This window comes from Lactuca serriola, chromosome 1 (assembly GCF_051521515.1).
Source record: "Lactuca serriola cultivar US96UC23 chromosome 1, Lser_US96UC23_V15, whole genome shotgun sequence".
NCBI lineage: Eukaryota > Viridiplantae > Streptophyta > Magnoliopsida > Asterales > Asteraceae > Lactuca > Lactuca serriola.
The window spans coordinates 41,375,289-41,388,757 of NC_136408.1; the positions used below are offsets into that span (position 1 = coordinate 41,375,289).

General features: G+C 35.5%; 1 protein-coding gene across 1 annotated transcript in view; it reads right to left on the reverse strand.

Annotated features, from left to right (window-relative positions):
• LOC145054119 (uncharacterized) overlaps positions 1 to 12,964 on the reverse strand; it is a 17,916-nt gene extending 4,952 nt beyond the window's left edge. Inside the window, exons 1-2 of the mRNA XM_079002256.1 lie at positions 12,799 to 12,964; positions 11,765 to 11,822 (exon numbers count right to left, since the gene is read on the reverse strand). Coding sequence (XP_078858382.1) covers positions 11,765 to 11,822; positions 12,799 to 12,964 — 224 coding nt within the window. The remainder of the gene's footprint in view (positions 1 to 11,764; positions 11,823 to 12,798) is intronic.
• Between the last annotated feature and the right edge of the window lie 505 nt (positions 12,965 to 13,469).

The window sequence follows — 13,469 nt, forward strand, 5'->3', positions numbered from 1 at the left end:
CCTATTTAAAGGGAATTACCCCTATGGTGTGCCTCATTAGGCAACCATCATTCCCATAAATGTATCATCACCCAAAACCCTAGCCTCATTTTGTGAGGATTGAAGGAAAAGTAGGTCACTCTTGGTGCAATGAAGCTTTGTTGCAACCTAGATCCAACATTTTCATCATATTTTTGGACCTTTGTAAGTATAAAGTTCCAACCTTGTCGTCTATTTCTTTAGATCTAGTTTTTTTGTCGTTTTAGAAGCTTTTGGTTCCTTCTCTTTGTGTTCTTGGAGTTTGGAGAACTATAGAACCTTATGATTGATTATTATGACTTATGGAATTGGTTGATGATAGAAAAATATGGTTTCATGCATTCCGTTTGTGTCATGCATGAGTTTTGGTCCTTTTAGAGTTATGTTTAGTGTATAGAAGAGATTAAGCCATGAAAATGGATAAAGTTGTAAACTTTATCGATTAAGTCGCTTACGAGATCCATATATGAAGTTTTAAGCTTCTAACTTAAGGGAATAAGTGATTAATAGAGGAGGTTGTTAAGCCATAAAGTGTGACGTGCCTTTTAAATGTCACGACGTGCATATTGGGATTTCATGACTATTTTTTCGTGTAGTGGGGAGTGGAGCACCTGCTCCTGGTTACGGCATGCCTTCCGTGACCATTAACTTTGACCAGTTAATGTTGGATTAGGTGTCTAAACTCATAACTATAATTGATATGTACTTGACCCGAGAGTAGCATGATCCATTTGGGTTGCATATCACCACGACAATTTGATAGGATGAACTTTTGAGAAGAGGCTATTTATGATTTGATAATATATTATAAGTTCTAATATATTAATATGAAATCATATGATTTAATTAGTATTGATCAAGAACTAATTTAGTGATCAAAAGAGACTAATTAAATTAATGGGGACTAAGTATGTAAATTAGTTATATATGTTTTGGGCTTATGATACATGATGTACTATGTTTATGGATGAATCCATAAAGAGTTATCCCGCTTGATTCATGGATCGTGGATAATAAGCCCAAGAGTACGTATTAGGGTTTACCCGTGACTCTTGGATTCCTAACATATATATATATATATATATATATATATATATATATATATATATATATATATATACTTGACCCCATAACTAAAACCAACCACTCTAATGTTCTATGAGTCCATATGAGTCGATTTGTATGCAAGAAACTCTCTCAAATGTCATCCTTTGTCTAAGGTGTGTATTGAACCATTTGAGGTGTCACACTTAGGGCACTACATGCAATTGAATATCCAAAGCTATAAATCCTAGATCTAGCATACAATTAATCATATTAACATAAAACAGGGTTTAGATCTAACCTTTGATTGTTATATATCAATAACAATCTAATCCTTCTTGTAATTGGCTTCAGAAAGCTTAGTGCCTCAAATGTTGCACCTCTAATGGAGTCACAAACACCACTAAGCAACTAGATGAAGAAGAAAGAGAATGGGAACTCCAAAAACGTCCATCAAAACCCTTCATAAGTGTTAGCCACGTTTTTGGGTCTTAAGGGTTCTTTAAATAGGTAGGCAATTAGGGTTATCTAACAAGGAAACCCTAATTTGATTGCTTAAGCCCTAAGCAGCCCATGGACTCCCTCTTTAGAAGCCTTGGACGAATTCTTATGGGCTTCCCCATAGAATTCGTCCACTCCACCTTCTATGGGGTCCATTAGCCCATCTATGTAACTATCCTATAAATACACAATCAGTCCCCTAAGTTTAATTAATCTCTTTTAGCTACAAAATTAATTCTTAATTAATTATTGACTAATATCAATTAAACATTATGATTTCTCCTTTAATATATTATTCTTATAATATATTAATAAATCATAATTAATCCTTTCTCTCCTTAATTCATCCTACAAGTTGCTGTGGTGAAGGCAACCCAAAAGGACCATGCTCATAATCGGGTCAAGTACATACCAAAATAGTTACGGACTTAGACACTAATCTAACATTCTCCCACTTGGATAAGTCTAATAACTAGTTTGCATAACTTCAGAACCTGAACAACAATCGTAGCTTTCAAAAGTCGTTGTCAACTCTGATCTTATCAGATAACGTGTCCTTTAGATAAGGGATCATATATTCCTCCATTCTCAAGATACCGTATAGACACGAGACATGGATTTAAATCATTCTCTCTGTCTATGTATTGTTTCTCGACATCTGATTTATGAAGACTGACAACAAACTATAATTGAACACATCAACTTAGTCCCGGCTAGGCCAAGCGCTTAGGGTATCATCACTAAATCATCGAGGGGCCCACATATATTGCTTTTATCCCACTTTGGGTAAAAGGAATGAATAATCTTCAACTCAAATGCTTGCTTTCACCTACTAATCGAATCACACATAACAATAAGTTTTATAACACCAAGTTACTGGTGCGTTTACTTATCATCAATGTGAAACCGACCAGCAAAAAACAACACACACATCTCGGTTTCAAGAATATACAATGTTATCGTCTCACTAATCACCCGTGATAAATCCATGAAGTGATTCAAGTGAGCGTGGGTTTAATCCAATACTTTAATCTTATCAAAGCACTCATGAACTCTGCAGCAAACTTGTGCTATGTCTAAACACTTTAGACAATCTACAGACAGATTCATGACAATCTTCCTTCATACCTACTTCCAACGTATGACCGACTGTGGAGTTTCGAATAACCCAGTTATTCTGGAAGTCAAAAACTGATGGGTTTTAGCCAAAAGAACATCCTATGTGCTCATGCAAACCCTAATGCTTGGATCTAGGTTTCTCTATTGTACATGCAATTCATCCAAGACTTTAAACCCTAGTTCTAGCATACAATTAATCATATTAACATAAGAATGGGGTTTTAGATCTTATCTTGATTGTTATGTAGCAATAACAATCTCAAATCCTCCTTGTAATGGCTTTAAAAAGCTTAGAGTCACAAGTGTCACTCCTCTAATGGCTCACAAACACCAAGAGCAAGAGGATGAGGAATGATAAGAGAGGAGGCACACAAAAACGTGTAGAAACCCTAAGGAATCAGTTGGCCACGTTTTTGGTGCCCTAGGGGTCCTTAAATAGTGAGGCTATTAGGGTTATCTAACAAGGAAACCCTAATTTGACTGCTTAGGCCCTAAGCAACCCATGGACTCCCTCCTTAGAGGCCTTGGACGATTTCTAATGGGTTTCCCCATAGAATTCGTCCACTCCTTCCTCTATGGAGTCCATTAACCTAATATTCAACTATCACACAATTGACAGTTCTAGTCCCCTTTATTTAATTAATGTCTTTTAGCTACAAAATTAATTATTATTAATTCTTAACTAATATTAATTAAACAATATGATTTCTCCTTTAATATATTATTCTCATAATATATTAATAAATCATAATCAATCCTCTCTCTCCATAATTCATCATATCAAGTTGTTTTGGTGAAGGCAACCCAAAAGGACCATGCACCATCGGGTCAAGTACATACCAAAATAGTTATGGACTTAGACACTAATCCAACAAAAACATGCAAAGTGAAACACAACGATAATACTCAATCCTATATGGCCACAAACTCTTTAGTATAAATAAAACATCTTTTATTTAGTCACCATATTGATTACTAATTATTCATTGTTTAATGTTTCAGAAAATCAACTTTATTACTCGAATTATAACTACAATTGTCCCATGCTCCAAGCATGCACACTTTGGTTTCTTATGGTCCATACTTTGTGAAATAGATCAATTGAAAAACTTTTCCAATGAAACTCATTTCACAATCCCCAATCCTTATCATTAGTGTAAGAATACCAAATGCTTGCCACTTTTAGAATACGTCAGATTCTAACATTTTATGCAACGATCATTTCGTGAAGTCACAGCACAAAAGTCACAAAGACTCGGCCAATGAAATCACAAGGTACTCTATCAAAAATTGTTACAAAACAATTCTATGGATGTGATGTCTCTCACTCAAAGTACATTCCTTTGAGCGTCCATTTTGCATAAAATTTTCTAATATAGACATAAATTCTTAATTTCCAACTCCCAATTATGGAAACATTTCCATATTTGTCATACGACAACTCATTCTAAATAGAATCTTATCTATTCATAATAATGTCGATATGGTCCATCCAATACTATACTTTCAACTACTAACAAGCGACCAATCCTCAGCGAACTTTGGATCGTCCTTTGATGGTTGTTTATTTATTTTAGTCAAAACTGGTTCTAGTCCCTTTTCCCTCTTAATGCCCTAGGCATTTGGAAAATTTTAGAACGTTCAGATATTATAGCATATGCAATTGATCCTATACCCGAAGCGTATGGGACACGCTGCATAATGTCTCACATAAAGACATGATACTTTATCAGTCTTCTACCATAGTATTTTGTTAGCCATGTTCTCACAATTTGAACTATGAAGACGGATGCCGTAATCATAATCAAATTTGAGAACGTGCTATGTGTCCTTGACTAAATTTTATTTACACTTCTCGATCTAAGCTTTTAGATTTTGAAACAAAGTATAATATTCTCTCCCTTAATTATAGCAAAACAACTTTTCAACCCCTGCAACTTTGCAAAGTGAATCTTTGTTTTCTATAATTAATATTGCTATCTTGCAATACTTAAAATAATAATCATGCTCCTACTAACACAATGATTATTTACATACAAGCATAACACTTATCCTCCCACTAGCTTTGACATGTATTCAGGAAACACTTGAACTTCTAGAAAACAATACTTATTGAATTCCAAAGTCCATATTTCTAATACTAGATGCTTCGATAAGCCTTTATCTTAGCTTCTCAAACTCATACACCTTTCCTTATATAGCTTGAATGTGTGTCTTAATCAATTTAGAACTTATAGCAACAAGTTCCAAATGTTTAGATTAATTTCTAAATCTCACAATTCGAACTATAAAAAGGGATGCCGTAATCACAATCGAATTTTGAGAATACAATTTTCACAAATGCTATCTCCTTAAAATCTCTCTTAGTGAAAGCGTTTCCTCACAATCATTTTCATGAAGGAGAGAAACCTTATGACACTTAGATTTTATGGTGTATGTGTTCCTATCCATGTGAATTTGTCATAACCATCATCGTAAGATAATGTTCGTGATAAATCCAAACTCATATGGACTGAACTTGTTTAATTTTGATTTCTTGCCTCATGGTAGCACGAATGCCCACCATGTCTTCCAAGTTGTTCAACAACTCACCCCTACATATCAATGTACTATCCATTGATCAAGGTGCTTTGCCTTTATGCATTCAAATGAGAACTCATAGAACTCACATGCACAATTAACCAAATTGGAATGGCATAGAAACAAGATTATGTCAACACAATAGGTTATAAACCTCAAGTCGTGTGCTAGTGATGATCGATAAGGTTTATTCTTGATTTGTTCTTGAAACTTTTTCAAGATCATTAAAACTCCCACTAACCTCTTGACATATACGATTCTCTTGTCAGGAAACTTTCCTAGACAAAACAAATATTCAAGACTTAGTGTAGTTCTTATCAAGACAAAAACACTTCACATAATTGGTACTAATTGGTCTTTGTCTTATCCAAGACATCACAACTTACCAATTTCAAATGTGCAAGAATAAGTAAACTTTTCTAAATTCCACATTTGTTGAGTGTTATAAACCACTTAAAGACGTGTCACTCAATGTCACAATCTTGGAGTATGACTCTAAGACTTGATATTGGAACGAAGTATGATTGACTTCTTGATTTAACCATTTCCACAATTCTCGATTCCTCTTCTCAGCCATACAAATGCACTAAGACTCACTTATAGGATCAATTGAGATATGGTTCTTAATCATTAAGACTTATCATAAAACACAATAAAAGGTACTCTCCCTTCTTCTTAGAGTGGAGAAACTTTTATCTTTCTGCCTATTTGATTCTTCTTATTCGTTCTGCCATTTATTGAAACCTTTTCAATCAAATCGTAATTACACTTAATCTTATAAATATAATCACATTTACTAAACTTTAGAAAATCATGACGAATACTTTATCACTCTTTGTGGTGGACTTGACCAATGCACAATCAAGTGTACCTGATCCCTAGCCCTTCACTTGACTCTTTGTCAAGGAATTAGTCTAATTTCCAAATATAAAAGTTTTTCATTCATCACACAATGCAGGTTGCATGATACCAAGTTTCTGTCCAATTGAAACTTGGGCGATGGGAAACTCTCCCTATTTGATAAATTCTTGACATTTCCACAAATAACATAATTAAGAATCAAATCCATTATTGCTAATAATAGAAACATTCAAACATCAATTTTTCATACATGCCATTGCAAGGATAAATAAATAAGACAAAATCAAATTTTATTTTATTGTGGAAAAAGTTTATCCTTACAATGCAATTCAACTGAAAAACTATGCTATTACATATTTCTTAGCAATCTACCCTAACTCTAAAGTAGCAACTCAAAAATCCAATCCTTGAATCCATGCGATTGAAATCCATTTCTTCATGATCAGATTCAACACGCTTCTTCCTTAAGCATCCTTTTTTTTCTTTGATCCTTCAAAACATCAAAATGTAATATTATCACATCATGTATCAAAAATCAAAATAGGAACTTATAGAGTTAGTTAATGGATTTTAGCTGAAGTAGATTCATACGTCTTGACTCTCCCAATCTCTTAGATCTCTCAGGTAGTCAGGGCAGCTTCGTCTCCAATGCCCCTTCTTTTGGCAGTAAAAGCAAATGGACTTCTTTGGCACAACACATGGGACAATCTCAGCCTTTTCTGGACTTCCAATGTTGCCAATGTCCAATGAAGTTTGGTAGCTTGATTGACCAATCAAGTTTGATTTACCATTGCGCTAAATCATTGTTGATTCGCCCGCAATAAGCAAATAGGTCAAATCCATGAGGGCCACGTCGTGTTCCATCATATTGTACTCTCTTACGAACTCATTATATGAGCCAGGAAGTGACTGAAGAACCCAGTCTACAACCATCTTCCTTGAGAAATCGACACCCAACATCCTTAACCTGTCAATATGTGACTTCATCTTTAAGACGTGTGCACACACAAGTTGCCCATCTTCATGTTTTATTTCCATTAGGGATTTCAGTGAGCTTGAACTTTTCAAGACTTCGATCACATGGGTTAGGGAGAAAAATAGGAGGAGGTAGAGGAAGTGAAGCATAACCTCGAGTACCTCAATCCTATCGTGGAATTTCATCTTCATTTGGAAAGCCTGTTCCATGGAATTTGGGAAGACGATTGTAAGATTCAGACATCTACAAAACGGGAGAAAATTCAAGATAGTTGATAAGAATCCTTGATGTAACACCCAAATGAAACATCAAGGCTAGGATCCAATACAATATTCTATAACCTAGAAGAGGGATGCCGTAATCTAGTTGCAAAATATTTGAAGTTAGATGAATGATGATTCACCAGTTTCCACCATGAAAAGGAAAAATGAGGTTTAAGTTTTAAATGAATTGAAACTCCTAGATCTTTTGAGATGCATTGAACTTTTAAATGGAATATTTAATCTCGATTATGCCCTTCAAGTTTGCGACTGGGATGCCGAGGATCACAAATAAGGTGTGAATAACCATGCGAATCAACATGGTGCACTCAATGCTACTATCAGCTAATCAATGTGCCAGTTAGCCACACACGCTCCATTGATCTATGATAAACATCGAGCCACCCTTCGCTACCACTAACGTTTAACAAGGGTATGAAGTGTAATTCCATGGATTAGCAAACAATTTCACATTTTGCCTAAAGTAACTATGATTTGGGAATTTGTAAAAGCATTTAGTTACTTTGTACTTCATTATACTTATAATGGAAGTTTTCGTCCTATCCTACCTGTTCGGCTAACGACCCTCCACCAGTCAAGAGTGTAGTGGGTAAGAGTGGAAACTCATTCAATCGTCATTTTATAGGCAATTTCCTTAAACACCCCTTATAGACCAACTTCGTAAATGAGGCCTACTAACGGTAAGACTGACTGTTTACTTATACATATATAATATTAGACTTTTAATGTCATATATATAGTATAGGATGTATTTTAAACTTTTAAAATACTAGGTGGTCTAGTTTAATTAATTATACTTTTAATTTAATTAAATGTAAACCAAAAACTTTATGGATTTATTAACTCTCTTTTAATTATACACCTTAAATAATTAACAAAACCATAAGGGTGTAATTTGAACTTTTCAAAATACTAGGGTTTTAGAATTTAACATTTCAAAATTAAAATTTTAATCAACTTTTAAATTTCAAAACTTGAGGGCAAGTTTTGAAACTTTTTAAAAACATTAGGGTTTAGAATTTAAATATTTCAAAATTAAACTTTTAATCAAAATTTAAATTCCAAAACTTAAGGGAAAGTTTTGAAACTTTTCAAAACTATCTAGGTCAAATTACAAATAATTAAATTAATTAAATAATTTGAATTATCTAAATTTGACCTAATTTAATTTTTCAAAAGATAATTCAAAACAAAATTACAAATAATTAATATTTATCTTACAAAACAAGTAATTATCTTAATTTTGACAATTATCAACTATTTGGATAAGGATAATCAATACCATAATGAAAAAATCGGATTTTATCTGTTAAAAAAATGTTTTTGGTGATTATCCCAAGCCAACATAGGTTAAAATCCCGAAAAAACTGTCATCTAACCCGACACCACCTCGTGATGGCCCACCACCTCGTGGTGAGCATATAGAAGCAAAAAAAAAAAAACGAAAAATTTTTCTGCTTTGAAAACATAACTTTTGCATCAAATACATTAGAAAACCATCCTAGGGTCTGATACCATTGATGGGTTTTGAGCACTACATCATTCCTATGGTGTACAGGCAAACCCTAATAGCATTTGGATCTAGTTTGTCTAATGAACATGCAATTGAATATCCAAAGCTATAAACCCTAGATCTAGCATACAATTAATCATATTAACATAAAACAGGGTTTAGATCTAACCTTTGATTGTTATATATCAATAAAAATCTAATCCTTCTTGTAATTTGCTTTAGAAAGCTTAGTGCCTTAAATGTTGCACCTCTAATGGAGTCACAAACACCACTAAGCAACTAGATGAAGAAGAAAGACAATGGGAACTCCAAAAACATCTAGGAAACCCTTCATAAGTGTTAGCCACGTTTTTGGGTCTCAAGGGTTCTTTAAATAGGTAGGCAATTAGGGTTATCTAACAAGTAAACCCTAATTTGACTGCTTAAGCCCTAAGCAGCCCATGGACTCCCTCTTTAGAAGCCTTGGACGAATTCTTATGGGCTTCCCCATAGAAATCGTCCACTCCACCTTCTATGGTGTCCATTGGCCCATCTATGTAACTATCTTATAATTACACAATCAGTCCCCTAAGTTTAATTAATCTCTTTTAGCCACAAAATTAATTCTTAATTAATTATTGACTAATATTAATTAAACATTATGATTTATCCTTTAATATATTATTCTTATAATATATTAATAAATCATAATTAATCCTTTCTCTCCTTAATTCATCCTACAAGTTGCTATGGTGAAGGCAACCCAAAAGGACCATGCTCATAATCGGGTCAAGTACATACCAAAATAGTTATGGACTTAGACACTAATCCAACAATTTTGGGCTTATGATACATGATGGACTAAGTTTATGGATGAATCCATAAAGAGTTAGCCCACTTGATTCATGGATCATGGATAATAAGCCCAAGAGTATGTATTAGGGTTTACCCATGACTCTTGGATTCCTAACATATATATACTTGACCCCATAACTAAAACCAACCACTCTAATGTTCTATGAGTTCATATGAGTCGATTTGTATGCAAGAAACTCTCTCAAATGTCATCCTTTGTCTAAGGTGTGTATTGAACCATTTGAGGTGTCACACTTGGGGCACTAAGTTATTAAAGGGTAAATACAACAAGTTCTACAAGCTACATAAAGAGGTAAACTCCTAACTAGTATTTTATGTTGTTTATGTCAATTGCATGCTAGTTGTAGGCTTAATGCTTTGGAAACAATATTGCATGTATAATTAGAGAAAACATAGATCCAAAGCATTTAGGGTTGTATGTGCACCATAGGATGTTGTAGTATACTAAAACCCAATAGTGGTATCAGAGCCTAGGATTGTTTCTATTATACTTGATGCTTTTTGGTTTTTGAAGCTGGAAAATCTGCAAATGTCATTTCTGGATGCCCACCACGACGCGACAATATTTACCACGACGTGGTGATTCATCTATGTGTAGGATTTCGAGTTTTTTGGCCAATTAAAAGATAATTGTAATAATTTCAAGATTTGTATTAGTTTATATGATTAGGCCTATTTCTTGAAGATTGATGATATGAATTATCTTGTTCTTATGAGTTTAACTAGATCATGTATGTATTATTTGATTATTGTGTTAATTAAAATAATGATCTAAATGATTTTAATGAAATCCATAACTTGTCCTCAAGTTATGGAGAATGAAAAGTTTTTCTTTTAAAAGGTCATTAAAACTCATAGGTTATGGAAAATGAAAGGTCTCATTTTTAAGAGTCATTTTAAATGGTTTTGAAGTCTTCCATAACTTGTCCTCAAGATTATGGAACTTGAAAAGTTATTTATAAAAACCATATTAAACTCATAAGTTATGGAAACCAAAAGTTTTGACTAGTTTCAAAACTTGTCCTCCAGTTTTGGAATTTGTAAAGTTTCACTTATATGATGTTGTAGTATACTAAAACCAAATTGTTAACCGTTGAATTTTTGTAATTTGTAAAGTTTCAATTATAGGAATTTATAAAGTTTCACTTATAGGATGTTGTATGTGCACCATAGGAAGTTGTAGTATACTAAAACCCAACAGTTAACCGTGGACTTTTTGACCGGTTTGACTTTTTGTCAAATTTTGAGGGATTTAAGTTGTAGTCTGATGTTTTGTAACACCCAGAAATCTAAACCAATTTAAAATTTTTTAAAACATTTCAAACCATTAAAAATCATTACAACTTTGTTTTCAAAATGTATAATATCTGAGTTTTTCCCAGAAACATAGACAAAACATGAGGAGTTGTACGATCACGCCTTCGCCTTGCCGCGATCCCCTGATGTACCTTAAAAAATAAACTGAAACTGTAAGCCCGAGAGCTTAGTGAGTTCCCCCAAAATACCGATACACATACAGTCCATATAAACATATCATAACAAACTGAAACTGAACAGCACATAACGGTTCCACAACTTCACAGACTGGAATACCCATGGGCCCACAGTATGAGTCTGGAATGCCTACCGAGCCCTCAGCTCACATATGGATTGCCATCGAGCCCTCAGTACGAATCTGGAATGCCTACCGGGCCCTCAACTCGTATCTGGAATGCTCCCGAGTCCTCAGTATGAGTCTGGAATGCCTACCGGGCCCTCAGCTCATATCTGGAATACTCTAGGGTTTGTTGGCTACCGCACGGAGCAGTACCACCTCAACCCATCCCACATAACATAACTAATGCACATACAGATAGTCATACAATATCACAGGTAGTCCTACAGATCTACCAGACTAGCATATCAACTGTCATACATCACTAACTCCTACTTAACATATCAATAACTACTAGAGTATAAAATCCAATGAGCCGGCCTTGGTGCCTTAGACCCCTTAGTATAGTGAGGATAACTTACCTGGCACTACTGAACTCCCGCTGATACAAGTCCAGCTGCTGGTTGACAGATTCCCCAACTGTCAACATCAATCAACACCCAATTAATAATTGGGTTCCAAGCCCAAGGTCCAACTCACACTATAAAAGCCCAAAAGTCAATAATGGGCCAAAGCCCAACATATGGCCCAACTTTCCAAATTGGGCCGAGACCTCTACATGGTCTTTCCTTAAGGCCCATCCAATTATTCCAATCCAATTTCCATGGCCCAATATCACATACTCATAAAGGCCCAATTATGGCCCATCTATGGCACAATTTTCCAAATTGGGCCAAAGTCCTCACATGGGTCTTATCCTAAAGCCCATCTAATTATTTTGGTCCATTAACTTGTTCTTGGATGGCCCACCAATAGTCCAATCGTCAAGGCCCGATAAGAAGGCCTAATTCAAGGCCCGAATGAGATTAGGGCTTTCACATAAAATGATGATTAGGGTTAAGTGTTTCTTACTTAACCCATTAAGGACTTAATCCATTAAGTCCATTATTGCCTTAAACTAGTTGCCATTGGTTATCAATTATTATTTTAAATTTAATAATTAATTCTTGTGTGTCCCAAACGATTCCCACGATTAGGGTTTTATGCCCTTAGGGTTTTCCAAACCCTAATTAGGGTTTCCCATCCCAATACTAGCCCATTAGTCCATTGATTGGGCTTTTAGGTTACATTGGATCTTATTGGCCCATTAGGGTTCCATTGGGCCCACTAGGGCTTCTTTGGGCCCATTAGGGTCTTATTGGTCCCACCTTGCCCAAACATCCCTCAAACGAGGTCCAAACGCAATCAAAACACACCGCCACCCGACATGGCGGCCGGTGGCGGCAGGAGGCGGCAACCACCACTCTACGGTGGTGATTTGGATTTTCTCTATTATTTTTTTCGGCACTGAATACAGTTAAAAACACCAAATCCAAACACACACTAACACACTAAACTACGCACACATACTAATTGAATATGCATACACGCACACAGCCGCCCTATGGCGGCAGACGGTGGTCGGAGGTGGCAGTAGGCAGCTGTGATGAGTTCCCTTCCATTCGCAAATGTTCCCGAATGTCCACAGCCACACAGCAGTGAACAAGACAGTTCATCGGCCTCCGGCGGTCACTCGCTACCCACAGCGACTCCGGTAGCAGCACTGTGGCGGCGAAGAACATGGCTAGGCAGCAACGGTGTTGACGGAGCCAATGACAGATGAAAGGGCATCAACAAGATCCAAACAACGTAGAAGAAGATCGATTGGAGCGGTCTTGACCTCATCGGAATAGTCCAGCAGCGGCGAAGAAGCGATGCTCGATCCTTGTTGGCAACTCCGACTCCAACAACGAAAGTGTAGTGACGGCTGGGGGGTAGAAGCTGTTGGGTTTTGAGCATTATAACACTCCTAAGTGTACATGCAACCCTAAATACCTTAGATATATGTTTTCTCTATTATACATACAAATATGAACATCCAAGGTATTATCCTAATCTAGCATATAAAATAATGAATATAACAAGATAGAATACATACCTCTTTCATGTAGAAAGTCTTCATGAAGCTTGAGTGCCAAGTGCCCCAAGTGTGACACCTCAAATGGTTCACACAACACCAAATACACTTGGAATAACTTGAGAGAATTCTACACTTCACGAAAATCGGCTAGCCCTCTCTAGATCATA